Here is a 26,809-nt window from a genome sequence, read left to right as displayed (position 1 = left end):
AACGTCGTCTTGTATAAGGCAGTTTATCCAGTACATTGACCTTCACCGTCCCCGATTGTCGTATAAACGAGCCTTAATTCTATTTGTCCTTCCAAGTCATAATGTTATCTTGTTCGTGGTCCTGCGTCTAGACGCCTCGTCGCAAGTAGTGCCGTGTCCTCCCATACGGAACCCTCGGTCTCTGAGACGGTAATCTCGGGATCCGAATAACACAATCTACAAACCCCGCCTCCGAGCAACTTGAGGGGTTCGTTTCAACGACGAAAGTCGCCCATACCGATATTCTACCATACCTAAGAAAGATTATCATCATGTTGAGGGGCGTTTGCGGGGTTTGGACGCTCCTCAACCTGCTTAATCGAGTTAGTGGATCACCAAGCGTTCACCTGCATCTCCAATGCGACAATTGCCCCTCTGTAATTGAAGTGTTTGAGGGTAAAATTCATTGTTATCAAGCTTATAAAAACTGCCTAGGGACTGTATAGACGTTTTTCTACCAAAGAGCCTCATTTTCTAGTATCTCTTCTCTATTCAACAAGCTTTCCTCGACAACTTGGTCAACATGCCTGCCAGCAAAACTCCGATCGGCACTACAGAGCTTAGCGTTCAGGGGCTTGGTGTTGTGAAGGGCCTGAGCTTCCCTAACAACATCCACCAATTCAGTGGCATTCCTTACGCATCGCTCTCCAAGCGTTGGACACGCTCACAACTCAGGACTTCGTGGCCTGACGATTTTCACGATGGGACAAAGCTGGGGTAATTAAGATCAAAGTTCGCTGCTATGTAATGATTGCTGAATCTGCTTACAGACCCAGCGCACCAAACCCGCCGGAGTACAATATACCTGAAGATATCCTTATCCCAGTTGACATTGCGCCCCATTTTGAAGAGCCAATTGAAGATGAACTCAATTGCCTTGTCATGAACATCACAACACCAACACTGGGCTCTGACTCTGGTGCGAAATTGCCCGTTATGGTGTATATCCATGGCGGATCTTTTCTTTTTGGCGGTGCCAATAAGGGCGTGTTCGATTGCGTCAACTTGACGACCTTTGCTGCAGCCCGCAACACTCCAGTTGTCACAGTCAACCTCAACTATCGTGTCGGCCTCGGTGGCTTTCTCGCATCGGCCGCAATCAAGCAAGATATAGAGCGCGATGGTCTTGAAGGCGTAGGGAACTTTGGTCTTTACGATCAGCAGGTTGCTTTGCATTGGGTGAATCGATACATAGCCTCTTTTGGCGGTGATCCCGACAACGTCACTATCTACGGCGAATCTGCTGGAGGGATGAGCGTGTCTCACCACATCGCTGCTAAGAATCCGGCGCCCTTCCATCGCGCCATCGCCATGTCTGGTCATTTGAACACCGTCCAGACTTGGCCATTGGAGCACCACGAAAAGCATTACCGCGCTTTGTTGAGATACCTTGGTATTGATGCGGACTCACCTTCTGCTCTCGATCAGCTTCGAAACGTCCCTGAGGCTGTCGTCGCTGCTGCAACGATCCCAGTGGAGGGCCTCCTCAACGCCACGGGCAATCCATGCGACGATGGTGTTTTTCACAAGACGAAACCTACCGCCAACGGTATCACTTCACCTCCGGCGTGGCTTAAGAGCTACATGGTTGGAGATACCACTGACGAGGCGATGATTTTCACTGAGGATCTTGCTGAGGAGACCTTTGACTCTTGGAGAACTGGCATGAATAAGTTCTTGAGTGAAAAGGCTACTGATGAGATCCTTGATCTCTATGGCGTCACTCCTGATCTCTCGAAAGAGGAGCTTCTGAAAGCCCTCGAAGACATGACAGGCGATTCAGTCTTCAAAATCCACAACTGGATCGCTGTTCACCGTTCAGATATTCCGCAAACCTTTGGTTATCACTTCGACCAGGTGTGCACTCATGATAGCATATACAAGGGTCAAGCCTACCACGCACTCGATCTACTATATGTCTTTCTCAATTTCGACGAGAGACTGACTCCAGGCCAGCAAAAGCTTGCAAGAACTATGGCTGGTAGCTTTATCGATTACTCCTACGGCAAAGATCCATGGCCTCGAGTCGCCGATGGTGATCAATGGATGAGGTTTGGACCAGACGAGACTAGCAAAGTCGTTACGGAAGTTGAGGATGAGAATGTGCGAAAGTATTCTCGTATGCAGAAGATTCTTGATATGGGTGTGCTGGAAGAGCTCATACTGGCTATTGACAATCTTGCCTGTAAGAGGGATAAGATGGGGACTTTTGAGGACAGACCTCGTCAGTTTAGTGAGGATATCAAGGCCGAACCAGTAGTCGCTGATGCTATCGGAATCAAGGAAGCAGTCTTAGCTTAGCTGATACCAAAGGGGCAGCTCGATATGATCTCCGCATTCTTCACTCTAGCATCCTGATCTTTGTGACTTTTGCTGTTATTCATCAAGGTATGTTGAGCCCGTGCAGATATGAATGCATCATTGGGTTTAGGCTCTGAGGCGCTCTAATTACGAATCTTTAGTAGAGATGAATCTCAGCATTCAGCTCCCCCGTAGCCTCAGTAGCTATCATCAACTTAGACGCTTCGTTGCCACCTTTTCCATTCTTCCAAACTTTTGCCACAATATCCAATATTATCTGCTCCGTTCCCTCTTGTCCCTTTTGCATTATGTATTGGAAGGCCACACGGGTCAGCTGCTGTTCTTGGGCATTCTCGGCTAAAATGCCAGCTATGAAAAGAGGGTATAATATGGCCCTGGCGAGTGAGAGTCGAAAGTTGAACGTTCCGATTCCGATGATCGCTTGAATCGATGCAAATACCTTCATGCGTAATATTTCGGTGCTAACCTTGGCTGTCGGTGGATTTGTTTGATCTTGGGGATGGTCAGCCAGACAGCGGCTGTGAAGAATACCGGCGAGTCGAAACGCTTCCCAGAGGTGGATCTGTGCGAACTCATCGCCAAGTTCTCCGGGCCACTGCAACAGATCTTGTTCGATGGTGGTAGAGTCCATGTTCGCTAGCAAATTCATCAGACTATAAGGTATCCCTGACACTTGTTCAATACCGGAGTGTTTGTGTGGTTGGACATAGGATTTCCATATTTCCAGTGACGGTGTAATCCTGTTCAGGGTGAAGAACGGTATATCTAATAGCCCGACAGCTTCAAGGAGATGGTTTGCCACGGGGGGTCTCTGTGGATCATTCAACAGCTCACGTGCTTGGAGGACTCCGTGAAGACCTTTCAGCAGGGGTGACCAGATATATAGTGAGTTTATCTGCGAGTATTAGTATAGCTCTGGTACGAATGTGAGATTTCGACTTACGCTAACGCTGCATAATAAGACCCCCGTTGCCAAAGTGACATCCTGGCACAACATGCTTGGATTTTCCAAGTCATTGAGATAGTTTGAAAGAGCCGATTGCATGTAGAGAGGTGTCAAATGACTGGTATCAACATCAAGGCTTGCCTGATACGCTAAGCAAGCGTGCTTTAGACAGATACTATCTTCACAAAGTGGTAAAATGTCAGATTTAAACGTGGTATCATGTCCGGCACGACCTGTGAGCGTCTGGTATCCGATGGTAGTAACTATACCCTAGTTAGATGATCGATCGTGAAGTATCATTGTGTCTACTTACAAGTGTTCATAAGCTTCTGTGAGACTTCCTCGTCTGGTAAACCTTCTGATAATGATTCGAATTGCAAGCAAAGCAGATCCAGTTCATCTGGCGACTGCATTGACGAAAAGTCGGGCAAGTCCACCAGCGGGTCTCCCACGGTCTCAACGGCGGGGCTTACCCTTCTATTACGCAGAGATTTACTCTTCTGGCGTGGTGGACGAATTGGTTTCAAGACTATACCGCCCCCTGCTGAGCTTGCAGTGTCTGAAGAGCCCCATGTCAATCGTGTTTTGTAACCCTCGCAGGTCATGCCCGCTTGGACACATCTATCACAGACGGGTCGTTTCTCGTCACATTTCTTGTGTCTTCTTTTACAAGTCCAGCAACTGGAGGCTCTTAGTTTGAGATATCGTCGTTGTTATGGTCAAGTTACTTACCCGCGTCGCGACCGTGAGCTCATAGATGTCAAACCAAACGCGTGACAGGAGGGGGTTACAACACGAAGTGGATTAATTATTATGTGGTTATAACGTAGCTTATGACAAAAGGATGACATCCATTGTTATCAAGTCTTTGCCAATGTCTTGATTGACGTGAGGGGTGATGCCTCGGGCCGAGATAGCTCGTCGCCACGAGTCGAAAGATCAAGATCAGGAATCGCAGAGACCTGAAATAGACTAGCGCCGAGATACGCGTATCAAGGAGAGCGATAACGATAACATCGAAATGATAAGGGATGTACTAACTCGAAGCCGCTTAGCGTACGCATAACATATACATAAGCGGTACATATTCTACATAACTTTCACCTCTCAGAAGTCACTTCAAAGATACGTGCAACCATTAAAATAAGAAACAAACAAAGCCTCAGAGAACTTGTCGTTATATATCGACTTTCAAACTACTTCTTGAGTGCTAATGTATCTCTAATCATGTAAAACAAAGTCGTTGGTGGCATCGCGTCCTCCTCATCCACCAATTTCTTCTCTTCGACAACCTCAAAGCCATACTTGACGTAAAACGCGACATTGTTCCTGTCTGTACACTCAATATAGCATGGATAGTCTCCTATCTTCTGCACCACCCATTGCATGATCGTTTTCCCAACTCCCATTCCCTGCGTATCAGGTCTGACCGCAGCAATCTCGAGGTAGTATAGAGAATTTGGTGGGTATTTCTTCTTGATCCTCTCCTCGAAATCGTTATGAGACTCCATCATGATTCCGATCCTCTGTGAGGGCTTGTTAGATCTGCTATTATTGACTTGTGCAAGTTGTATCACCTTTTCTAGACAGAATGGTTCAGTTGGTTGGACCCACCACTCGTCCCATAAGACTCGCAAATATGACGGCCACCAGAGTGGGTTCAGCCATCGATACTCTGGCCTGGGGGGAAACAAAAAGCAAGATCCAACGCTTCTATGAGTATCATCCATTGTAACGGCTTCCATGGCGATTCCACGGACTGCATACTCGCGCAGTTTGTTTGTTTGTTTTTGTTTGTATATTTTTCGTCTGGGTGGCTGTAACGAAGCCAGATCTCCTACTGGAGCAAAAGACGTGCTGAGCTAGCTAGGTACAGGGAAACCCCGCTTCCTTCACCATCCAGCATACCAATGGCACAAAAGGTGCTGTATTTCTCAAGCCCGTCACCCGTCAGCGGGTTCGGGGGCAATCTATTGTCGAACTTTTTCCACCGACCAGAATTCTCTCGCGCATCACTACATCTGCCGACGCAGTCCACAATCTCCAGTAACCAAGTTGTAGCTCGTAGTCGACTGTCGCGGCGGCAGGGAAAAACCTCGGGAAGGAATCAGAGGCCGACGGTGCGGCTTGCCTTCAAAGGAGAAAAACCCATCGCAATCGGCGTCGTTGATCGGGAGGATGTCGCTACCGATGCCATGGGCATCGTCCTCCGATATCTAAGGCGTTCTGGTTCTGAGGTGCCGCCATTAGATCCGACAAAGGTGTTGTCAGAGAAGGCGAACTCTCCAAAATTCCTTCTCTGAAAACTGCTGTTAGGGAGCCGATAGCATCCCCGCAGTTTTGTGTGGTCGCGTGGCCTGCAGAAAATCCCGCTCCTAACACGGCACTAACAGTGCGTGCCAAGAAAGAATTTTTACAGGGGAGAGTTGCATACTCGCGCAGGCGTGCCTCTTGCCATTGCTGTAGGGTAGGTGTCAAAGTCTCCCAGCCAGGACCAGAGCGGTCACGCGAGAGCCAACGGATCAAGGGATCTGAGGCGAAAGAAAGGCTGATGATCTCAGCAGCAGTCTTGATTGAGCCATAGTCTGGAGATAGTTAGTTGAGGAGACTGGGAGAGAGACCGACGAACAAACCCAGGCCAAGTGGCCTCATCTGGACTTTACACGAACTCTTTGTCAGTTTTGACATGATGACCCGGAATACCGATGCCAGGAGGGATGGTGACTACTCTGTGCCTGTCTTATCTGTACTTTTTCTCTCACAAACTACGAACGATGAACACGCGGGCTATCGCATTGTCGGAACCCGTGAAACCCGTCCCTGTCTCGTTTAGTGCAGAAACCAGAGACAAGGTCTGGACCCTCGATTTGCGCGGCACCGGCTACTTAAAGCGGTAACGATCAACAATAAGTCTGCGCTACACCCAGTAAAGCATGCAGTGCCGCGCGGGATTGATTGCCCTACATGTCACAATGAGAGGCTTGAAGATCTCAAGCATCATTGTGTAAGAAACGCGTAGTTATATAAACAAGGTTAACAGATCCGACGGTTTAGAGATAGCACTAAAAGGCATCCAGCCATCCAATAGACTTCTCTTGTTCCATCAGTTGAAGCAATGTCGCAGCCATCTCAATCTATCCCCCAGCCGAGCCCCGGTAACCAGTTTTACCCCGACATGCCAGCAATGAGGGCTCCAGGGTTGGAGTTTGTGTATCGCCTTGTTGCCAAGATGCATCCAACAAATGGCTACGATATCGAAAACATACAAGGCACAGGTATCACGAGGTCAATTGCAGGTATTGAGTCTGGTACTGTAAAAGGACCAGGTATAGAGGGAACCCTTGTCGAGAACAGTGGTGCTGATTGGGCAGAACAAGTTCATTCCAAGAAGGTATGCGCGTTTACGGCATGCATCGCTGCATTCTGTGTTGACAAACAGGAATAGATTTACTACAAGCTAGATGCGAGGTACACGATTAAAACAAATGACGGGCATCATATCTTTGTACAGGCTCGAGGGCTGTTCCGACCTGGACCGGGTATCGAGTTCTCCCAACCAGACTCAATTGACGTGGATTATACGCAGGATGAGGTGGAATACTTTACTCATATCACTTTTGAAGCAGCAGGGAATAGCCCGTACAATTGGATGAATGGTATCGTGGCCATCGGAGCTTTGCAGTCATTTGGAGGGGCTGCTGTGATAGATTGCTGGCGATTGACCAACTTTCTTGGACAGAAGGTTGAAGATGTTTACGTAGGCAGATAAACAATTGGCCAGGCCAACTCAATGACATATTATTCACCGAGTTGACCACTCGGTAGAGAAAACTTGCATTGAATTACGATATGTGCCGAAGTAGAGAACGGTCAAAATTCGATACTGGTCAAGAATATTGCCGTATTTCACCAAGTTACTCAACCTTAATCCTCAATTGCTCCCCGCATCCCCCGCATTTCGGACAATGAACCCGGCTGCTTGGACAGACTTGAGCGATAAGACTAACCGTATAAGGTAGGCGGAGCCCCAAGGCATCGATCATCTGGCTATGCTATCTTGACTCGCAGAAGGTATCACAACTAGCCATCCCAATACAGAGATAAACGCCTACATAAAACCCCTGGATCAGTTGCTGATATGAAGTCACATAAGTCCACGGCTCAACCCACCCAAGAGACATCTCTCTCGCAATACTCTTCACGTTTTCAGCATGCCCAGAAAAGTAGCACCAGCTCCTCCAGAGTTCACGACACCGCCGGGTACGGTCCGGCTCATTGGTGGTGAGTATACAGATACTGATGCTTCGTCTACAAGCTCATATTTATGGTAGAGGATGGTCTTGCCGAAACGCCTCAATTGGTGAAGCAACCGATGCCGACTGACGACCCCAACGATCCTTTGGTATGGATGCGCCAAATACGATGCGACTGACTTGACTGACTTGGCTAGAACTGGTCGCGTGCTCGCAAGTCTATGAACTTTGTTCCCATTCTCGCAGTCACGGCCATCATCTTTACCCAGTGAGCTACCAGGCCTTTCGACAAAGCGACGAGCCACTAATGTTGACAGGACTTCCTTGCCGCTTATCTTCTGGGTCCTCTGGAATCAGGAATTTGGATGGTCTTACGGTCAACTCAACAACGCGAACGCCCTCAACTATGTCGGAACCACTGTTGGTTGTATCCTATTCATTCCTCCGGCGGTGAAGTATGGCCGTCGGTCGATGTACCTGCTTACAACAGCCATCATCTTTGCCATGGCCATCTGGTCGGCGCGCATGAAGACCCTGACAGAATTATATGTATCACAGTTGATCTTTGGACTCGCTAGTGCGACCAACGAGAGCATTGTCGAGATGACGGTATGGGAATAATGCATTGAGAAGGATCACACTGACCGAGGACAGATTGCCGATTTGTATTTCGTCCATCAACGTGGTAGTGCAAATGGTCTATATATGGTGATGGTCATGATTGGTGTAAGTCGAGAACTATACCGACAGGGGAATCGTTACTGATGCGTAGCAGAGCTTTCTGAGCCCCGTAATTGCAGGATACATGGCCGCGGATGGAAACTGGAGGCGCTGCTATTGGATCACTACCGCAGTTGACAGCGCTCTTTTACTCTACTTCTGTTTCTTCTTCGAGGAGAGCAAGTACATACCGCGTCTCGAAGCTCAGCAACTGTCCTCCGAGGTCCCAGCTCCTATCCCAGCCACGAAGAAGGACAACATCTCGGAAATACAGAGTGGCGAGATGAGCACATGTATCACACTGGAAACATCGAATGCCCCATTACATCGGATCAACTCGGATATACCGCTTCTCACATGGCGTCAACGCATGCGACTGGTCACAAAAACCGACGAAAGCTTACTTGGCGTTGTACGGACCGCTGTCGTTATCTTGTTCCGCTTCCCAGCCGTCATGTACACAGCCCTTACGTATGCCTTTTGCCTCTGTTGGATCTCCGCTCAGGCGTCAATCATCTCTATTGTTTTCACACAGCCACCGTACAATTTCGGTACCGTTGGGGTTGGGAATATGAGCCTAGGAGTATTTATTGGCTGTATTTTGGGCTCAGCCTACGGTGCAATTTCCGATCGAGCTATTCTTTGGTTCACACGAAAGAACTACGGGTATTACGAACCGGAAATGCGACTTCAGCTGAACCACTTCCCAGCAGTTTGTATGAGCGGTGGTTTTATCATGTTCGGTATCACTACAGCAAAGGTATGCAGAGATTCACCTTTATTGCGACTAGTAATTAACAGCAATAGGGCATGCATTGGATGTACCCCAGCATTGGTAGCGCCATCTTCGGTTTCGGCCTTGGTGGTTTGAGTGATGTTGCGCTTTGCGTGACCATCGACAGCTATCAAGCGGTATGTAGTCACACAGTCTCGCAAAGAGCAAGTAATCTAACACTGACCAGATCACCGGAGAAGCATTTATCGGGGTCGCCTTTATGCGCAATGCCTTCAGCATTGCCATTTCGTTCGCCCTTGTTCCATGGCTTGATGCTCAAGGCCTGCAGAATATGACGATTGTCATGGGGTTATGGGCATTGGCTATGGCATTTCTTCATGTTCCAATGATGATCTGGGGGAAGAGGATCCGTGAGAAGACTGAGGCGAGTTACAAGAGGATGGCAACAGGAACGAGGGTGTAAACTTTGCGTGTAAAGGAGCTCCTCGAAGCATGGAGTTCTCGACTCCATTAAGAATATCGCATGAACAAAGGCCTCTCTGTATCAAGACTGAACTATTAATCAAGCAAAACTATTCCTTGCCTTTGCAAGCTGACGCAAAACAACACTGACTCAATGATTACGGCCGGCATCCTCTCCGGATTGTAGTAAATCCTCCTTGAGTTGACGTCGTGGGGGTAGACGGGTCGGAAGCGGTCGTCGTGCCGGTTACTAACGTCGAATCTTCGCCGGTTGTTGTTGCAACAGCCACATCAGTTGTAGCGGTAGTGCTATCTTCACTCGAAGTAATTGCCTCTGTAGTAGTGGCTGTAACTTCGGTTGAAGTCGCTACCTCCTCAGTATTAGTCGTAGCGTCTTCGGGTACGCCATATACAACAGTACCAGATATGGTCCCAGAAGCTTGGATGGTGCGTACAAAGGGCGTCGGGCCAACAGTTGTTGTTGTAGTCGCATAGTTGATCTTGATACCCTTGTCGCAATCAACACATCCTCCGGCTTTGACCATAAGACCCGTGTCAAGGAGTCCGTTGTTCGCATCGTAAATTGCAAAGATCATTGTATGTGCACCAGGGGCTGCAGGAAGACCCATGATTAGCGGGGATGAAGATCTGTCGTATTGCGTGCTTCGAGAAGGGTTATTCGGTTCGGTAATGCCAATAAGAGATGCCAATTGGATCTGGATTAACGCTGGTAGGTTCTGTTAGCGATAATGTTAAGCACGCGATGGGTCACTTACAAGTTTTCCCTGGTCGCAAGGATGAACTCCATGGATAATCCATTATACTCTGGCTCCACAACGAGTTCAACGGACAAGACAGCGGCGTTTGTCGTATCAGGTCCGCAATACTCTGAACCGTCCATCTGCGTATCAACGTTCTGATTATGAGTGTTTTCATCCGCATTGCGTGAATAACCAGTCGTCAAGATACAGCCTGATCCGATACCAAAGGGATCAGAGGTAAAGATACCTGCACTGCCTAGATAGCCGCCGAGTCCATTTTGCTCCTAGTATGACTTCTCAAATGTCGCGTCGGTGATTGAAATGCCAGGGCCTTTGAAGATGGCACTTGGAACGGCGGTCGCATCATTTGACGTCTCGATAGATATTTGGGATCCCATCTTGAGCCTGAAGGCATAAAACGGCAAACGCGTAATTGACAAGAAAGGGTTTCAAGGTTAATTATGGTTCAACGGTCATTTTAATACAGCTTCGATTTTCAGCGGAGGTCTCATGGCTGAGAAAAGAATTACAGAAGGCGTTAACAGTGCGTTTAGCAGGTCTAGCGCGCTAATAGTTGTCGATAGTGCCAATAAAGTGAATAAAATGAAGCCACCAAATTAAATCAAGGCTCATGGCCCAACTGCGAGTAGCATAGTGACATCTTCAGGGTCTATCCTTATCTTCTAGCCAGCGACTTTATTTGCAATAAAGTTTGATATCGGAATTGCTGTCACCCTTATCATATTGCCTAAATTTCATGGTTTCAGGCTCGATCGTCTGAGATTGCCGCTCGATATTTAAGTCTTGTACTATTAAGAACAGAGGTTCTAAGTTTCCTTGCTTCCCATTATTGCTTAGGCCTTGCGCCCGATCAGAGAAAGAGACGGCACAAGCATCCGATTGAAGGTGGCTTGTAAGGCTGAAATGACGTATATTTGGCTAGAAGTGGAAGTGATGCGACTTCATTTCTCCGCGTCTGACGAGAGCACCTGACGCTGCTTAATCAAGTCTATTATCTATATATTAAGGATCACGACGTTAATCTCAACATACTGATCCTAAGACAAAGCAACACGAATGAAACTTCTGCCAACATGCCGCAAACTCCCATCAAAAAGGGCCCTGAGCTCACCATCCATTTGGATCGTCCGGATTCAACATACATTCCTGGAGAGGTGATTACGGGTCAGATATCACGAAAAACTCATATCGTCACTGCTTCAGCAACTGTAAGTATCACGTTGCCTCCTCCGCGTTTCTCAATTAGCTGGCGACTGGGAATTTGTTGACTGGAGTGATTCATATAAGCCATTCGGAGTCCCACCCGCCGCAAAGGGTACTGGTTACCTGACCTACACGAATCAGTTGTTCGCATATAACCTACAGAGGCTCAGATCGCTTGAATCGTGTCTGGGCAAGCCATCACCGTGTAGACGGACCTGCACTGCAGTCGCTGGCAGGGCCGGGTCAAACTTTTCTGACAGGGGATGTATCGGAACAACCTCTTCCGCCGACATTCTTGATTGAAAGCTACGACTATATGTCTGGCATGTCAGCGTTTGTCGAGTATTACTTACAGGCAGAGTTGAAGACAACGTCGAGAGGTTCTGGTACTTCTGAATCAATACTACCCTTCAGGATGCTGTATATCAACCCAGAGCCTTTGTCAGCTCAGATAGATCTTCATACAGCACGTCATACCCTCGCTCTCCAAGGCGACAACCCTATGGTGGCCAGCGTTGAGGTTCAGACTCCGACTACGCTGCAGATCGAAGGTCCAGGTCCCATGTCATTCCTGGTCTTGGCAGTTCCACCCAAGGGCGTTGACCTTGGGAAACAAAAGCCCGGCCTTCCTTCAATTCAGATAGTCCGAATTTTCATGAACGTTGTTGGAAAGACGGAGATCAAGTGTCCAAAGGGGAAGAACGTTCATGAGACAGACTGCGAGGCTCGGATAACACTGCATGCTGAAGATGCCTTTAATGAATATGACGAAGATCTGCGCATCCCATGGCAAAGACCAGCCACAGAGACTCAGCAGTTGCAGGGAGGTGGTTCAGCATCTGAGACGGGGCCATTAGAGGGTCTCGATATCGGAGCAAAACTTGGTCTCCGTCTGCAGCGAAACAAAGGCCTCTATCCATCTTTTCAAACATTCAACATTCGGCACACGCACCTTTTGAAATGGGAAATGACAGTAGAGGCTGCCGGTAAAAGCTTTGAGCTATCTGGTGAAGAGCCAATTAAGGTTCTTAGCAGGCCTGAGGCAGAGCGCAATACGGAATGGATCCAACCACCGCCAGAAGATCACCTGCCAAGCTTTTCTGATGACGAGGACGTGTTCGGATCAGGGTCTAGACGCAGCAGCCGCCAAACAGATCCAGCTGCCGGCGTGGGTGGCCTGTCACGGCTTTGGGTGTTCTGATACGAATTTACCGAATCCGTGTCGGTGTATTGGGTCAAGGAACCAGACACAAATTTTATTTTTTCATTTTCACCAAAGCAGAAGAGCAGATATTATAATAATATAATACTTTTTTTTTGCAAGATAATCCTCCGTAATTACACGCATCTTTTCTAACTCGTTTCTCCCTGATCTGTTCTCAAAGCAGTCTCGTTATAAGCCAGTTTGGTCCCTGCCGACTTCGGAGAACCCCTGTCCCAAACCTCGAAATCACCGTAGAAGTCGGTTTATTCATTTATCTCCGTGATTTACCCACGGAGTCTGCATGGAAATCGGATCCCGCGGATGAACCTGCTTCCGCTTATTCTCTCTCGTGTCCGAAATTTCTCATTCAAAAAGATCTTATCTGATCATCTCGCATTTGGCCTTTAGTGGATCTGCAACGACTCCAACTCTGCCGCCCAGCGTGCCCGTCTTCACAATGAGTCTACAGCAGCTAAGCTTCTATTTCGACTTTGTCAAAGTCATCGTGTCCTATCTTGCCAGCATGGCGTTACACAAGGGGCAATCAATTATCCATAAAGCTACGTATCGACTGCTACCTGACCCACGTGTCGTGATCGTCGTTGGAGGCTCTTTTGCGGGGAGTCTTGTTGCTCAACGTTTGGCTCACACGCTTCCCTCCGGCTATCGCGTTATTCTCATCGAAAAGCACTCTCACTTTAACTACGCGTTCAGCTTCCCTCGAAACTCCGTCCTGTCAGGGCGAGAGCATAATGCTTTCATTACGTACGACAACATCGCTGCAGGTGCTCCGGATGGCATCTTCCAACGAGTCTGCGACGAAGCATCTGATATCACTGAGACCCATGTTCACACCGTCGGCGGTGTCTCTCTTCCTTACGATTATCTCGTCATTGCCACTGGCGCAGCCCAGCCTCCTCCAGCTCGATTGAATGCACGGATTAAGGAAGATGCAATTGAAGAACTACGAGGTTTCCAGCAACGCGTAGCCAAGGCCGACAGGATTGCAGTAATTGGAGCTGGAGCGGTTGGGGTTGAACTGGCGACCGAGATTAAAGAAGAGTACACCGACAAAAAGGTTACCCTCATTCATTCTAGACAACAACTCCTGCCCAGATTTGGTCAGAAGCTCCATGATCATGTCATATCTGCACTCAAGAATCAAGATATCGAGGTCAGATTAGGCGAGAGACCTGTCTTTCCAAGTGATGCTGGCCAATCTGTCCAGGAGACCAGTCTGACCTTTTCTAACGGAGAGACTAAGACTTTCGACCTCGTGGTACGTTGCGGACCAACCATAGAAGCTCTCAATTTGACATGAGATTATAGATTCCCTGCACTGGTCTTCGCCCACGATCTGACATCCTCGCCACATATTCTGCCAAGAGTATCGCATCCAACGGCGAGATCCTAGTCAAACCAACACTTCAAGTCCAAAATTTGCCCTCTCCCCGACAGAACATTTTTGCCGTTGGCGATGTCGCTCAGTCTGGAGGCGCAAAACAAGCTCGGGCTTGTATGATGCAAGGCGAGGTTGCAGTTCAAAATATCCTCAGCCTTATCAAGAGTAACACTGCCACAAAAGAATACAAGCCGCAGTTCTTTGAAGGGATGCTGAACCTGACATTGGGAACGGTAAGTACACTGAGTCCTTGAATGGCAAGGACTGATATTGACGTGCATTTAGCATACCGCTGTGGTGTATATCCAGAAAGGAGATTTTGAGCTGGTTAAGGCAACTAAGGGACCAGATGAGGATTTGGATGTTGGAAAGATGAGATGGCAACTCAATGCAAAGTCGGGATGAACTAAAACCTTTCTTTTTCTTGGCAATATCAAGGGTATACCGTTGCTCAGTCTCTATTGATAATATGGTTACCACCTCTTCTATAATACATTATATCATTTCTTAAATCGCCACCAAGATTGTTTGGCATTAGAACAACCCCAAGTACAAGGGCAGGCATGCTTTTCAGCACGATATGCAGTCTAAGCCTTGGCGACAGTCTCGCCAATAACATAGGTAGGCGTCGCAGTGGTGAAGTTCTTCACATCAGCCTTGATCTCCTTCGCCTCCTCTGAAACGCTGGCCTTCTGGAACGAAGCCAGGCTGTCCCATGTGATGATACTGTAAATTTGGTGAGGGCTGTCTCCACCGAGCTTGATGACCTGTCCACTGATAAGACCTTGAGGACCCCAGAGCCTATGGTTCATTAGACATTTCCTTTGAGGCAAGGATGGATACTGAGTCTCACTTGTGGGCTAGAGGCATATGCGTGTTGACATAGTAGTCGACATCGAAGTCATGACCGACAGGGTACTGAATAACGACGGTAGCCATAATGTAGGTAGGTGTAAGTACTGAAAGAATTTATTGGACTGATCGGTGATCTAGGTGAGTGAGAAAATGATCGATCTGGGTTACCGATTGTTCGGGACAGTATTTATTTATACAAATAATGGAGGGCCCGGTTATACGGTCCCCAATATAGATGAACTGATGGGAGTAAGAAAAGCCCCAGGCCTCTACCTTTAGCTACAAAAAGACAAAAGCAAGACTGGTATAAAACTTAGAAAGCTTGTTACTGATTATTTTTGGCACTTTGATTTCTGGTTCAAACTTTTCTCGCTCCTTGAGAGATTAGTAAAAAGATGCCGAGGCATCAATCGATATCTCCACTTACGGAACAACTCGAGAACCCCGAGTATGAAACTAGACTCCACCACGGTGCAACAATCAACCCACATACCGCACTAAAATCGGCTTCCCATGAATGAACGTCCCGATTCAGCTCGTTCCGGGCTGATTAATCAGAGTCTTGGGTGGCCCGTGAGGCTGGTGCCGCCGTTTATCCCACCATTGCCGAGGTGATTAGAAACTCTATGAGCTAAGCATCACTGACGACATGAGTTCAGGTAATGATGAAGGTTATTGATAACGATATGGAATGAGTGACGCTACAGCCGGCAGTTGGTACTTGCTAGTCAATGTAATCATTACTCAGAATCTTCCTACCAAGTCCAATGTTGACAAGCCATAACGACGTCGCCTTAAAATGAAAGTTGCCAGTATCCTAACCGACAAAATCCTCATGATCATCCTCACCAAGAGCCAGGCTACTCTCAAGATCGTTCATCCAGTCAAGACAAGATCTCGTTGTTGACCCCCCAGGCAAAGCTACCTTTGGGCTACAACTTTCTGCCTCCCGAATCAGCAGGATGATTCTATTATTGGCGATGGAACGACTTAGCTCCAGCCTTTTAGACAGTGCGGCTTTGGTCTTCTCCTCCATGGCGTCCAACCTCGCCCGACCAGCAGTGATCTCCTGCAACTTCGTCTCGTATCTGGCTTGCAGTATCTGGTTTTCATCTGCAAGCCGTTGACTTGTTTGAATGACATTGTCTCGTAATTGCTCAAGCTCATTGACTGAAGTTTGCTCCGCGAGAACATTGGCTAGTTCCAAAGCGGAGGAGAGGAGAGCCTCTAACGTAGTCGTATCGATTCGCTTGCGATCAACAGCGCAACGCCGAATTTCGATAACAGAATTGAGCAATTGATCGCGCTGTTCCTCGTCAGGAACCCTTGGCTTCACGTAGCGCTGAAAAATAGAGTCTTTCATCCAGTGATGCAGCTGAACCATTTCCGGACAATCCCAGGCGCGACCTTCGAGAGCATGCGGCATGACGCGCTGTGCGAAAGAAAAGCACATGGTCTCGAGGCGCTCCTGCAGATGCACCATGAGTTTATGCTGGGCGCTGAATGGTAGATATATGAGCTCCTGTGGCTCAGGGGCTGGTGGCGGTATATCAATCTCCGTGGCTGTAAGGTGTGAGAGTCATGCCGGGAACAGAAAAGGCAAGCTTACCACCATTGATGTGCCCTGGAAGTGGAGTCTCAGTTAATAACTCATGACCGCTCTCGGCCTCTGGAATTGGATCTTCTTCGGGCAGTGCGCCTTCTAGGATGTTCTCAGGAACAGCGAACAGCGGTTCTTGATCCTCTGCCGCTATGACTGGCTCAACAGCTAAGGATTCTTCTCCAGAAATCGTTTCTTGGCCATTAACAGAAGGAAATTGGATTGGCTGAGGTTCGCTCAGTAGTTTCTCTTCTTTACCACTCTTCTTCTTTTTCTTCTTTAGCTTCTTGCTCAAAAACCTCATCTCAGTGGTGTGCCCATTGACCACCTCAACCGTGGGCGACAAGGGCTTGACAAGAGCACTATACTGCCCGTTGTCGTCGACTAGGTCTGGTCTGTCTAATTCTGTCGCAAGTTCGGCCATGATGGGAATGTTTCGATGAAGCGGGGGTTGTTTGACTCGAAAGCAAAAGTGGAGGGAAGAGCGAGTCTAACAGCGTTATATGTAGTAGGACATGCAAAAGATATACAAAAGAGCGATGAGAGTTTTGGTAGACTGGGTTACAGTGGCAAATTAACTACTGTTGGTTCCAAAGCTGGCCTCAAAACTGCAGCCAATTGGGGCTACATGCTTCCTCAGTTTGTCCCAACCGACCTTAGCTAATGCATGTAGGAGGCCGAAAACATGTATCCTGGACCTATGAGAGATTCCCAAGTGGCCAGACAAGAAACACGCGGAAGCGGCTTTCAACAACATACCATGCAGATAATGCCGTATGATGCCCGATAATGCCCAAGACTCTTCACCATCTGAATATTTCTTTGTAAATAGTGGAGTATGAGCTGGTTGAAACGAGTGCAACTCAGAGTGATTGAGCTTGAATATGAGGTGATATGGCTGTACAAGTAACATTGGAAAAAACAGAGATATTCAAGCTTCCCGCTTTTGGGCCATACGACAACAGCTTGGCATGAGATGTGTACGATCTACAATCTTTCCAACTGTAGCAGCGTATATGTGAACCCAACTTTATCCGTGCAGTGAGTACATAGAAACTCTTCCTTGAATGCAAATGTCAAGTCTGTCATAAATCTCTCCTTCAAACGGATCACTTCATCTTCAGAGTTTTCGCCTTGGTAGCCTTGAGGCTTCAGACCGTCAATGAAGACTTGAGAACATGCTGCAAATGCAAAGCCGGCCACAGCATCTGTGTATCTCTTCCGACCAGCCATTCTGGCTTCTTCAGAACTTGCCTCAATTACCTCGGGTGACCACGAGGTATGTATTAGCGGTAGATTATGACGGCTCTTGAGACTCCATTTCGTGTCGACAGCAGCGATAGATGTCAGAATCTCGTCTAAGGTCCTAAAGTACATCGGAAGCCGTCTTGCAATCGTTGGATCGACCTGATACTTGTCGTAGAGGTTGCGAAGACTGGCTTCGAAACATCGAAAGGTCGGCAAAACGCTGATCTCACCGTCACTAGGAATGCAAATCGTCATAGTTCCATGCTGGCGAATTTCTTTATGGCGGGCTGAGAGGAAGGTGACGAAGTCCTCGTGAGCCGCAGCAGATAGCGACGAGGGGGTTGAAGATGCATCGGGCATATTGCGTAGCCAATGCAAAGCTGTAAAGTTGAAGCCAGCATCAACAAAACCATCGGGCAGAACCTGCTCAAAGTATGATCTCGGAGATAGTAGGGTATTTATGGAAATGCTTCCGCCCTGTGAGAGGGTATCCCAATTTTGTTGAATTGTCAACGTCAAACTGGAGAAGTCGTTTGATGGTGTATCATTGAAGACCAATGTTGCTGAAGTAACGGAAGGTAACGTCTTTAGGTACTGCGAAAAAAGCTGAACACTGATACCAAAGGTTTAGTGGCTTTTATATGTCACCATGAGGAAGATACATACGAGTTCTTGCCTTCAGAGGAACCATAATCAGCCAAGATTATCGATAGACCTGCGAGATTGCATATCAGCCGGACGAAGCCTAAGTCGATGGATTCATCGTGAAAGGTACCATACCCTGATGCCCCGAGGGGCGAAGCAGCTCCAAAGATTTATCTATCGCTTGTCCTTGAAGATTAGAGTTCTCATTGTAGTATCCTCCTCCCTGCATAGATACATTGTCAGCTTTCATTGTGGCAGAGTCACGATTCAATAGAACTCAGGTAGATGATGGAAATAGCTTCAATGTGGCACGGTACCAAAATGCAAGTAATAGAATTTGTTTGAACAGCGTGGAAGATCGTTTTATCTGTGCCGATGAGACTCTACGTTAGTCCCGATATACCCGATCGGCGATACCCGATGCAGCTCCTGTACGCCACATCGTGATACAGAGGGCCGTGCCATCGTCAGCACTAGACGCGATTAAAGCTATCTGGGGCTAGATCTGTAAGAAATCAAGCTTTGTGCTGTTCCACTGCTTGGAATTCCTACGTATCACGAAGTAATTTGGCCTGTGGTGTTACTTATATAACATCACGCGGTCTGTTGATCATGAAATTTCCCCAAGGTTGTAGCAGTTTGTTCGTCTGTGAGGTTTTCCGTCATTCCACAGAAATGTGAGGAGTACAAACGCGAAAGCTAGAGTAATTATACGTGCCGTGCTATCTAGTGTTAGGCAATATCTAAGCTTTACGATCAACCACTCGTTGCTTTCGCAGGAAAACTTGGATCAAGGCAATACCCAGGAGAATAGTCTGTAGCGCTCCAAATATTATTCGTCCTTTCGCCGAGTACCGCTCTTTCTTCCAACCATTCCAGTCACACAAGACTAGTCCCATGTTTATCATGGTAAGGACTTGCCATATGATGATGTTTCGTAAACATAGCCAGTCTGTGTTCCAAGTGACTTTTGAGTGCTGTGATGGTACTAGGGACAACAAGAATTAGTATCAATACTGCCAGCAACCGGAGCTTTTACCTTACCTTTACCTGACTCAACATTTTTCTCGTTGTTTTGAGACATGTCACACTACTTCGGCGCTACAATTAGATCAGATGACGGGTATTGAGGGAAGCGACAAAGCAAAGAGCGGGGAATGGGGGCGCACGGTCATGATGTTGTACAGAAGTTGAAGAACCATCAGCATGAGGAGCTTACCAGACGTGATACGGACCGGACTAACACGATCCCGCTGTTGAATATGCATGATATATCACTAATAACAACGGCTGGTTACGAGGGCTCCTATGAGGTACTCGAGAACATTCAATACTTTATACGAGCCTTTGGTGGAAGATTAATGCTGTAGTCATTGAACGCTGTATAAAACTGGTCTATCTATGTGACAAAAGAAACTAAATGATCGAATGGTATCCCCGCTCCCGATATGTATGAGTAAAAGTATTATACAAAAAGAAAGATAAAAAGTAGACAATCTCATGATTGTGGTGTTTGCTTTTCCTTGTGCCGATCTCCCAAGTGAATTTGAGTAAATAGCTGCCCGGGGTTCATGTTCGCGAATTGCAGTAGCGCGATTGATCTTCGAACCGGGATGCCTTTGCTGGGTATGCAGATAAAGAGTTTCGATGTGAGCGACTCGTCCGGGCAGAACTTCTTGAAGTATGCTGCTTTGCCTGTCACAGGCACCGACTGAATCACTTGGTTGTAGCCGTCTTTCCAGAGCCGTGACACAAGTTTCGATGACCCGGTAACCTCTTGAACCTCATCGAGGGGCTCGATGCCAAGACTCATGTAGCCCACGTCGGAAGCTTTCAGCAGCTCCATGGCAGTAACAATAAGAAGATCTGAAATGCCCCGTGGTGCATCTTGGGATGCAATGCAAGGGTCGAGGTGATATCCTCTTTCAGCGCCGAGTTCTCGTAGTGTCGCAAGCCCGTTAATCTTGCCGTCGCGGTCGGAAGTGTATAAGAAGATTGTTGATTCCGGGAGCGAGAAGAGGTTGTAGACAGTGACGAAAGCCTGTGAGCCGTCTCCATGCTTGCGGTTCCGGTCTTCCCTCCAATCATCGTAAAGATCCTGCAGCTGGCGCTCCAGCTCTGGATCTGTCTCATTGACAGCGGGACTGTAGAAGCTCACTGATATACCTCCACGCTTTGGATCGAGAAGCTGTTTATTCTGAGCGATCATTCGTTTGCCTGCCTGCTTTCGAAGAACCTTGTTCGTAAGAGGGTTGAGAACGGCTTCATGGCCAAAATGCATTGTCGCCCAGCCTTGTTGTTGAGCATACTTAGCAAATTCCTCACTAATCCCAACAAATGCAAGTGATAGACCGCGAGCCCAGCGGTAACGGCGAAGCTCACTGAATAGTGCTTTGCGATGGAACTCTGAGCATAGTGGATCACCAGCCACGACAACGGTCCTGGCGTGAAGCTTGTAGATCAACGATCCATAACCTTTCTTGCTAACAAAAACTTTGTATGCTGGGTCAAGGATACCCATATGAGAGGTTTGTGCGTAGGATTGGTAATCGTGTTTGAATGCTGCCTTTGCGGCCGTGTTGTTAGGACTGTTCCTTTGGTGCTCTCTTCGTAATCGGTGAGGGCATTTTATGTGCGATACGGTCTTGGCGGCGTCATAGGTCCTTGAGATGATACCCTCGTCGGGAACGACAGTCGATGGAGCTGTAGATGCTGATATAACAGAGATGTCTGTTTGAGAGTGTTGGTATGTTGACGATGATGCGGACTCTACATCGGAGTACAGCATGTCGTGTCTCTCCATGGTTGAGATGTTGAGATGGAAATAATCAGGGATTAGGAATGCTTATTTGCAGTCGAACTTCCAGGTATGAGTTTATGCCTTAATTCTGGATAAACAACAAGCTAATTGTCAGGGCTATCCTACTTATATGTCACCAAGGGCGGCACCTGGGTCAGCCCTGGCACTCAGAGCTGCGTCACAAAGTAGCAGTGGCTGGGCATTCTCCATCCCGTAACCTATGAAGTCCAAACTCAGCCCTGCTCTCTCGTAGAACTCGTAATAGTGAGGCTCAGCCATTCTGCAATCTCATGTTACGATTTTGGAGGCTTGAGAGTTCACACAATGTTGAAAATGTACGACCTAGCCAATTAGAGTTCCGGGATGATGTGGTCTTACTTGCCGATTATCCGTCGGCTCCAACCCAGACTAGACATTATTACGCGCGGACCCCGTAACTGATCTGCTGAGCTTGCAGGGGTCTACGGGGTACCCTACGCTAATAAGCTACGCTACCATTAGGGAGTAAGAAAGCTTCTGACAGTGAATAATGATGCCAAAACGACGGGACCAGGTGTCCCACTAGATACCTACTGAGCCTACCGCGATTCTTTTGTCACTTATAATAGAAGTTAAAAGATTTCTTGGCCTCCCCGGGCTACGTAGCGTCTTCGCACGATGGGACTCGATTCGGGAAAAAAGGGCTTTCGGGGTCCTTGAATTGCGTTGCCCTACACGGCATGTGAACTAATTTAATTAATCATTATGCCTACAGAGCGGGTAAGCATTGACATTTTCTCCGAGATTTCTCTTGCTAGCCCAATCATCTCAATCACGGCTGATGCATTGGGCCTGACCAAAGCTCGCCAAACACTTTGTCTGCCAGCTAAAATAAGACTCAGCCTCAACGCCAGCACCACTTACTTCATATGGGCCATCAGAGCTGGGTCTGGACCATCCCACGTCATATGAGACTAGTAATGGAACAAAAGAACGTCACCTTTCAGTCTCAGAAATCTCCCTAAATGGCCCAACGCCCACTTTCTCACGTTCATGCCAAGGTTGGAGCGCGTCTTGCAACAGCCCGCACTGGACTGCATGGATTACTAGGCGCAGCTCGCCATTCTGCTGCACAAACCTCAATGCAGCAACTGGGAGTCACAGACAACGAAAGTGCCCATTTCACCATTCAATTCACAACCCTCCGTGATACAAATGTGCCAGCCTTGGCTACAACAGCATTTTATTTAGTCTCCAGAATCCACTCAATTATTGCGCCTTCGAATGACAACAACAAGAGGAGTAAATGCTTGTGATCAACGAGATTGGTGCCGGTCACGGCAGTGGTGAATGAGCTGGGCTGGCAGCTTCCCAACCACGCATGACAGATACGGCCCTTTTCTAATCTTCAAGTCTAGCATCTAAAGTACAGCCTTCAAAAAGTCTATCGCATCATCCATGCCCTGGGGTGAGTTAAACCAGTGTCCTCCGCTCCCATACTCTCTCCAAGTCACATTCGCTCCAAACCCTTTCAATATCTCACACTGCCTCCTGCCCCAATCAACCAATACCAACGGATCGTCTACGCAATGTTCCAAGAGCATAGGCGTATTTTTGAGAACGTCACTGTGCGTTGGGGACGAACCGACCTGAAGTGTCTTACGCATCTCATCAAGTGCTCGCCCGGCAAACGGACAACGCCCGCTGAAGCCAATAAAGGCGCCCAGTCGTTTGTCTGGGGTCGGGATGTCGAGGTTGAATAAAGTGTGCACGCTTGTCGCAGAGCCCATGCTGATGCCCATCAAAATGACCTTGTCCCACCTCCCGTTCAAGTCATTTGCTTCTTTGGCTAGAATATCGCGAATCCTGGGCACGACTTCTCTGAGTCCTTCTGCCTGGAGATCTTCATTTTCCGCTAAATTCCTCACGTTCCAGACATCGAACCACTGGTTCCACTCATCGGGTGAACTGGCGCATTTTCTTCTAGGTGCTTGAGGAAATACCCATCGAAAAGAAGGGAAAGCGTCGGCAAGCGTGCGGCCTTGGGAGTCGCGCGAGTATTGGAGCGAGCTGCAGAAGTTGGCAGCGCTATCTCCGCGACCATGCAAGAAGACGATGGTGTGAGAGTGCGTTTGGCCTTTGGCTGGGGGCACTTGAATGCTGGTGAGGGGAAGAGAGCCCATTGCGTTAATAATGAGAGAGGATGTGATAATAAAGTCGCTGATGAAGTGAAGGTTAGGAGGGAGAGTTCTCTATAGGTGATGCTGCCTAGAGCTGGAGGTCCCACTTTATTACCCGATCACACGCACAACTACCCAATGATGGGATGTTGCTTACCGCGCGACATCCACCCTAAAGAACCTCTTCTCCCAACCATTTCTTGCACCAACTTCACATACACTATTAGCAGCTTCGAAAATATCTTAGAAATAATACCATTCTTATGACTCACTCCAGGTTGTTGTCTAAGAATCAACTAAACAGGCATCATGACCCCTCCGTCGCCAGACGTACACAAGGCACTTGACTTGGTCGACCGTGTCCCACTTGAACATCCTGCGTCCGCCCTATTACGCGCCTACATTCTCGAGGCCGCCCAAGCTCAGACGGCTGCAGATTACGTACAAAGCCGGTTGATAACCGACGGACATGCTGGTCTTCTTGTTGCCGATTGGATTTATGTTATTGACTCAGGTTGGTATCTCCTCTAAACTTTAGTCAACGCGCCTCACTTACTCAACCGCATGCGCTGGCAGTCATCTCTGGCACGCAGCCGCGAGCCCCTTCGTCTCATGAGATCAATGCCATTACTAAGCGAGACGGAGGTATATGCTGCGTAACAGGAAAGCAGGGTAGCCTCTGGGACCCCGTAATTGTCGCCCCGATTCTACCTGTGCCAGCTGCGTGGCTCAAAGGCGAGGTTAGTTCTTTTTGTTCCTGTCGTTTTTATATACCCTCACGTCTAAATTCAAGACCAGCCACGTATTATAGAGCTACTTGTAGCCTTCTTTGGACCCCAGTACTTTGATTGGTGGCGTTGGTTTATCGGTAGACCTGAGATATATTCACCTTATCAAACTCACTGGCTTGTCCGTAGGAGCGTGCATAAAGAATTCCAGCGCGGCATCGTCAAATTAATAAGATTGACTTCATCCATGATTGAGGTAAGAGGCAATGGCCATTTGAAGGAATATCAGGTCTAACAAACCTGTCTAGTTTAGAGTCGAGCATGTTCTTATTGATGATCAGCAACCTGTCGATGTGAACGGCGCGATTGCTTTGCTAGGTGATCATTCACGGCAGGGAATTGAGAAGGCCGATGCACGGCTGATTGGTTCGCACGCCCGTTTCTCCAGAAGTATCCAGCTAGTGAATCTTGCAAGGACCATCGCCCCCGGTCTTTTCTTTGAGCGGAAATCCATCACAGATGTCCCTCAACAGCAGTTCCCAGTTCGAATGCGCTCTAGTAGCCTCGGTCTGGGATACGCGTTCATGCGTCCAATGATGCTTTTGTGGCGGTTCTTCCCATCCACAATTCGTATTGCGGCATACGAGCTGTTGCAAAAACTCGGAAACCGCTTCTACGGAAAAGATGGAGATACGCAGGTTCAAAAGTTGCCTTTTGGACTATACCTCAAGTGTAACTCCAACCCAGACACCCTGAGGAACGAGTATAATGCCCTTAAGGTCTTGGAACAAAAGACAAACATTCCTGCGCCAAGAGTATTCGATGTCGTCTCTCAGCACACTGGCGAAGATGATTTCAGTTATCTCCTCATGAGTAGGGTTCCAGGCACAACATTGGCAACATGTCGGGATGCGCTCTCTGACCAAGACTATGCCAACCTCTCCGCTCAACTCAAGGACTGCGTCTCACAGCTGCGGGACATCCCAAAGCCGATCAACAATGGTATGGCCATCTGCAATACGTTGGGCGAAGCCTGTCGCGACCCGCGAATTCGAGATTGGGCCCCTATCGGACCCTTTCCAGATGAAGCGTCGTTTAGCCAGAATCTACGCTTCTCAGATGAGCCCAGCCGGCGTGGGCATAAAATTGTTTTTACGCACGGAGACCTCAACCCTCGCAACATCATGATGGAAAGAACTAAAAGCTCTGCAGGAGCCATAGGGTGGCGGTTAAGCGGAATTATAGACTGGGAAACAGCAGGATATTATCCTGAGTATTGGGATTACACCAAGAGCATGTTTGAGGGATTTCGTTGGCCAAGAAGGCATAACGAGATGATGCAAGACGTGTTTAATGAGTTTGGCGACTATAGCAAGGAATTGGATGTAGAGAGGCGGGCATGGGAGTCAGGAGACGGGATTTAATATAGTAGAATCGCTAATTTAGCGAGATGAACTTGACATCGTACTATTTCACAACCTGCTGCGTAATGAAAAGGGTTTAGGATCAAATTGGTAATGCACATCGTAAAAAGCGCTATGGTGACCGGGTTTGTTGGATCAAGTAGTTTCCATGACCGTAACGAGTGAATTGTATGTAATGACTGTGACTACTTAAAGAATGACCCATATGTTGAATATGTCATTTCATCCCCACGTGCATCACTGGGATTCGCATGCCCATAATCGCCGACCGTCTCTTCCCAGGGTGGCATTGTCTTTTAGTTCCATGGAATACATGGCATTCAGACGATAAAAACGGCAACAACACCACTGAGGGTACCAATACATTCGTCATCCACGACATTGCCAGTGAAAGGGCTACTGCCGTCAGGGTGGTTGCTAAATCCGCGAACTGCAAAGTTTAGAGTTAGCACATTGTCTACGTGGAATAGGTAATGAGAAGCCTACAGGCGAGGTTGTCTCCGTTGGAGTTGACCAAAAGCCCACCATGAGATCCAGCAGGGCCACCGCTATGGTGTGTACCACCCTGGCTCGGATCAAAGTCGATGAAGCGGGATCCAATGAAGTTCTGGCAGCCAGTATCTGAGTAGCTAAATTTTGATTAGATCATCAGACATGTTGCGTTCAGTGCAGGCAAACGGACAAGTTGACCTGGACTGAGGCAGCCATGGCCGCGGCGGCAAAGGTGGCAACGGAAAGAAGGCTAGTAAAATGCATGATGAGATAGAACTGTTCAAATAACAGATTTTTGTGGTTACAAGTGTCTTCGTGTCTGTGAATAAGACTATGAAGGGTTGATTGTCACAATAAAGAAGGGGAGCCTGGGTTCTTTTTCTACCCGCGACGTTCCATCAGATGCCGCCGCCTTTTCCAACCGTAGGACACTGAGGGCTCACCGGAGACTATCCTGCATCGACACTGACACAGCCATGAGGGAACATACTCATAAGCGGAAAGTGTTACATCCGAGCGACCGTTCTAGGATCAAGGCACAAAAGTTGGTATCATGAAGTCGTAGCCAATAGAGCAGATCAAACTCGCTTGGATGCTACTCAAGAGAGCCCCGTCAAAAGGAAAATGAGGTGCATCATTCTAGGATTTCCAACTCATAAAACTCTATGCGTAACTGTGGAGTTCATGCATGTATGTATTGCCATAGGGGGTCTGTAGACTCGGCAACGCCCAGAAGTGACAGCAGTAGTTGTCATCTGCCTTGATTCTCGTTATTGACTAAATTGTTAC

General features: G+C 47.9%; 15 protein-coding genes across 18 annotated transcripts; 6 read left to right on the top strand and 9 right to left on the bottom strand.

The window, feature by feature from the left end:
- Positions 1–454: 454 nt before the first annotated feature.
- On the top strand, positions 455–2,340 carry FOXG_13461 (uncharacterized protein; the record flags this gene model as incomplete). Its single annotated transcript, XM_018393445.1, has 2 exons — positions 455–756; positions 810–2,340. Exons 1-2 carry the CDS (start codon positions 563–565, stop codon positions 2,338–2,340), a joined length of 1,725 nt encoding a protein of 574 aa, XP_018252709.1. The 5' UTR covers positions 455–562.
- Positions 1,463–4,243, bottom strand: FOXG_21168 (uncharacterized protein). 2 transcript variants are annotated; one of them, XM_018401496.1, is made up of 4 exons: positions 4,040–4,243; positions 3,621–3,988; positions 3,305–3,570; positions 1,463–3,256 (listed from the first exon to the last, which is right to left on the bottom strand). In XM_018401496.1, exons 1-4 carry the CDS (start codon positions 4,156–4,158, stop codon positions 2,498–2,500), a joined length of 1,512 nt encoding a protein of 503 aa, XP_018252707.1. In that variant the 5' UTR covers positions 4,159–4,243; the 3' UTR covers positions 1,463–2,497. The 2 variants fall into 2 exon arrangements, with proteins under 2 accessions (XP_018252707.1, XP_018252708.1); XM_018401497.1 differs by having other exon boundaries at positions 3,621–4,243.
- A 260-nt stretch (positions 4,244–4,503) lies between these two features.
- On the bottom strand, positions 4,504–6,125 carry FOXG_13460 (uncharacterized protein; the record flags this gene model as incomplete). Its single annotated transcript, XM_018393444.1, has 4 exons — positions 5,941–6,125; positions 5,725–5,892; positions 4,885–5,066; positions 4,504–4,833 (listed from the first exon to the last, which is right to left on the bottom strand). The coding sequence occupies exons 1-4, from the start codon at positions 5,993–5,995 to the stop codon at positions 4,504–4,506; spliced, it is 735 nt and encodes a 244-aa protein (XP_018252706.1). The 5' UTR covers positions 5,996–6,125.
- A 297-nt stretch (positions 6,126–6,422) lies between these two features.
- Positions 6,423–7,102, top strand: FOXG_13459 (uncharacterized protein; the record flags this gene model as incomplete). The annotated part of the gene is made up of 2 exons (XM_018393443.1): positions 6,423–6,698; positions 6,753–7,102. The coding sequence occupies 2 exons, from the start codon at positions 6,423–6,425 to the stop codon at positions 7,074–7,076; spliced, it is 600 nt and encodes a 199-aa protein (XP_018252705.1). The 3' UTR covers positions 7,077–7,102.
- A 280-nt stretch (positions 7,103–7,382) lies between these two features.
- FOXG_13458 (uncharacterized protein) lies at positions 7,383–9,615 on the top strand. Its single transcript, XM_018393442.1, has 8 exons — positions 7,383–7,588; positions 7,639–7,709; positions 7,758–7,828; positions 7,878–8,169; positions 8,215–8,286; positions 8,336–9,040; positions 9,088–9,192; positions 9,243–9,615. The coding sequence occupies exons 1-8, from the start codon at positions 7,519–7,521 to the stop codon at positions 9,477–9,479; spliced, it is 1,623 nt and encodes a 540-aa protein (XP_018252704.1). The 5' UTR covers positions 7,383–7,518; the 3' UTR covers positions 9,480–9,615.
- A 21-nt stretch (positions 9,616–9,636) lies between these two features.
- On the bottom strand, positions 9,637–10,297 carry FOXG_21167 (uncharacterized protein; the record flags this gene model as incomplete). The annotated part of the gene is made up of 2 exons (XM_018401495.1): positions 9,637–10,205; positions 10,255–10,297. The coding sequence occupies 2 exons, from the start codon at positions 10,295–10,297 to the stop codon at positions 9,637–9,639; spliced, it is 612 nt and encodes a 203-aa protein (XP_018252703.1).
- A 1,036-nt stretch (positions 10,298–11,333) lies between these two features.
- On the top strand, positions 11,334–12,753 carry FOXG_13457 (uncharacterized protein; the record flags this gene model as incomplete). The annotated part of the gene is made up of 2 exons (XM_018393441.1): positions 11,334–11,468; positions 11,690–12,753. The coding sequence occupies 2 exons, from the start codon at positions 11,334–11,336 to the stop codon at positions 12,662–12,664; spliced, it is 1,110 nt and encodes a 369-aa protein (XP_018252702.1). The 3' UTR covers positions 12,665–12,753.
- A 231-nt stretch (positions 12,754–12,984) lies between these two features.
- On the top strand, positions 12,985–14,876 carry FOXG_13456 (uncharacterized protein). Of its 2 annotated transcripts, XM_018393439.1 has the most exons (3): positions 12,985–13,946; positions 13,997–14,302; positions 14,355–14,876. In XM_018393439.1, exons 1-3 carry the CDS (start codon positions 13,125–13,127, stop codon positions 14,472–14,474), a joined length of 1,248 nt encoding a protein of 415 aa, XP_018252700.1. In that variant the 5' UTR covers positions 12,985–13,124; the 3' UTR covers positions 14,475–14,876. The 2 variants fall into 2 exon arrangements, with proteins under 2 accessions (XP_018252700.1, XP_018252701.1); XM_018393440.1 differs by having other exon boundaries at positions 13,997–14,876.
- On the bottom strand, positions 14,293–15,150 carry FOXG_13455 (uncharacterized protein). The gene is made up of 2 exons (XM_018393438.1): positions 14,923–15,150; positions 14,293–14,870 (listed from the first exon to the last, which is right to left on the bottom strand). The coding sequence occupies exons 1-2, from the start codon at positions 15,006–15,008 to the stop codon at positions 14,657–14,659; spliced, it is 300 nt and encodes a 99-aa protein (XP_018252699.1). The 5' UTR covers positions 15,009–15,150; the 3' UTR covers positions 14,293–14,656.
- Positions 15,151–15,582: 432 nt separating this feature from the next.
- FOXG_13454 (uncharacterized protein) lies at positions 15,583–17,039 on the bottom strand (the record flags this gene model as incomplete). Of its 2 annotated transcripts, none has more annotated exons than XM_018393436.1 (2): positions 15,583–16,487; positions 16,534–17,039. In XM_018393436.1, 2 exons carry the CDS (start codon positions 16,946–16,948, stop codon positions 15,742–15,744), a joined length of 1,161 nt encoding a protein of 386 aa, XP_018252697.1. The 2 variants fall into 2 exon arrangements, with proteins under 2 accessions (XP_018252697.1, XP_018252698.1); XM_018393437.1 differs by having other exon boundaries at positions 15,742–16,460; positions 16,534–16,948.
- Positions 17,040–17,511: 472 nt separating this feature from the next.
- Positions 17,512–18,667, bottom strand: FOXG_13453 (uncharacterized protein; the record flags this gene model as incomplete). Its single annotated transcript, XM_018393435.1, has 3 exons — positions 17,512–18,385; positions 18,439–18,487; positions 18,553–18,667. 3 exons carry the CDS (start codon positions 18,665–18,667, stop codon positions 17,512–17,514), a joined length of 1,038 nt encoding a protein of 345 aa, XP_018252696.1.
- A 1,096-nt stretch (positions 18,668–19,763) lies between these two features.
- Positions 19,764–21,517, bottom strand: FOXG_13452 (uncharacterized protein). The gene has a single exon (XM_018393434.1). It carries the CDS (start codon positions 21,218–21,220, stop codon positions 19,916–19,918), a length of 1,305 nt encoding a protein of 434 aa, XP_018252695.1. The 5' UTR covers positions 21,221–21,517; the 3' UTR covers positions 19,764–19,915.
- An 812-nt stretch (positions 21,518–22,329) lies between these two features.
- FOXG_13450 (uncharacterized protein) lies at positions 22,330–25,601 on the top strand. The gene is made up of 4 exons (XM_018393432.1): positions 22,330–23,890; positions 23,953–24,116; positions 24,175–24,360; positions 24,413–25,601. Exons 1-4 carry the CDS (start codon positions 23,686–23,688, stop codon positions 25,526–25,528), a joined length of 1,671 nt encoding a protein of 556 aa, XP_018252693.1. The 5' UTR covers positions 22,330–23,685; the 3' UTR covers positions 25,529–25,601.
- FOXG_13451 (uncharacterized protein) lies at positions 22,350–23,431 on the bottom strand. The gene has a single exon (XM_018393433.1). It carries the CDS (start codon positions 23,377–23,379, stop codon positions 22,618–22,620), a length of 762 nt encoding a protein of 253 aa, XP_018252694.1. The 5' UTR covers positions 23,380–23,431; the 3' UTR covers positions 22,350–22,617.
- Positions 25,602–25,848: 247 nt separating the features above from the next.
- FOXG_13449 (uncharacterized protein) lies at positions 25,849–26,284 on the bottom strand (the record flags this gene model as incomplete). Its single annotated transcript, XM_018393431.1, has 3 exons — positions 25,849–25,958; positions 26,015–26,157; positions 26,211–26,284. 3 exons carry the CDS (start codon positions 26,282–26,284, stop codon positions 25,849–25,851), a joined length of 327 nt encoding a protein of 108 aa, XP_018252692.1.
- Positions 26,285–26,809: the final 525 nt, after the last annotated feature.

This window comes from Fusarium oxysporum, chromosome 12 (genome assembly GCF_000149955.1).
Source record: "Fusarium oxysporum f. sp. lycopersici 4287 chromosome 12, whole genome shotgun sequence".
NCBI lineage: Eukaryota > Fungi > Ascomycota > Sordariomycetes > Hypocreales > Nectriaceae > Fusarium > Fusarium oxysporum.
Note: the sequence above shows the minus strand (reverse complement) of the source record. Positions and strands in the feature narration are given on the sequence as shown.

Coding starts and splice junctions, on each gene's coding strand:
- FOXG_13452 (XM_018393434.1), bottom strand. CDS start 21,220: ATGGAGAGACACGACATGCTGTACTCCGATGTAGAGTCCGCATCATCG.
- FOXG_21168 (XM_018401496.1), bottom strand. CDS start 4,158: ATGTCATCCTTTTGTCATAAGCTACGTTATAACCACATAATAATTAAT. Junction 3,571..3,620: donor ACAGAAGCTTATGAACACTT/GTAAGTAGACAC, acceptor ACTAGGGTATAG/TTACTACCATCGGATACCAG. Junction 3,257..3,304: donor TCTTATTATGCAGCGTTAGC/GTAAGTCGAAAT, acceptor TAATACTCGCAG/ATAAACTCACTATATATCTG.
- FOXG_13450 (XM_018393432.1), top strand. CDS start 23,686: ATGACCCCTCCGTCGCCAGACGTACACAAGGCACTTGACTTGGTCGAC. Junction 23,891..23,952: donor GATTTATGTTATTGACTCAG/GTTGGTATCTCC, acceptor ATGCGCTGGCAG/TCATCTCTGGCACGCAGCCG. Junction 24,361..24,412: donor TGACTTCATCCATGATTGAG/GTAAGAGGCAAT, acceptor AAACCTGTCTAG/TTTAGAGTCGAGCATGTTCT.
- FOXG_13456 (XM_018393439.1), top strand. CDS start 13,125: ATGAGTCTACAGCAGCTAAGCTTCTATTTCGACTTTGTCAAAGTCATC. Junction 13,947..13,996: donor CTAAGACTTTCGACCTCGTG/GTACGTTGCGGA, acceptor ATGAGATTATAG/ATTCCCTGCACTGGTCTTCG. Junction 14,303..14,354: donor TGAACCTGACATTGGGAACG/GTAAGTACACTG, acceptor ACGTGCATTTAG/CATACCGCTGTGGTGTATAT.
- FOXG_13455 (XM_018393438.1), bottom strand. CDS start 15,008: ATGGCTACCGTCGTTATTCAGTACCCTGTCGGTCATGACTTCGATGTC. Junction 14,871..14,922: donor CATATGCCTCTAGCCCACAA/GTGAGACTCAGT, acceptor AATGAACCATAG/GCTCTGGGGTCCTCAAGGTC.
- FOXG_13451 (XM_018393433.1), bottom strand. CDS start 23,379: ATGGGCTCTCTTCCCCTCACCAGCATTCAAGTGCCCCCAGCCAAAGGC.
- FOXG_13458 (XM_018393442.1), top strand. CDS start 7,519: ATGCCCAGAAAAGTAGCACCAGCTCCTCCAGAGTTCACGACACCGCCG. Junction 8,287..8,335: donor TGGTGATGGTCATGATTGGT/GTAAGTCGAGAA, acceptor GATGCGTAGCAG/AGCTTTCTGAGCCCCGTAAT. Junction 9,193..9,242: donor CCATCGACAGCTATCAAGCG/GTATGTAGTCAC, acceptor AACACTGACCAG/ATCACCGGAGAAGCATTTAT.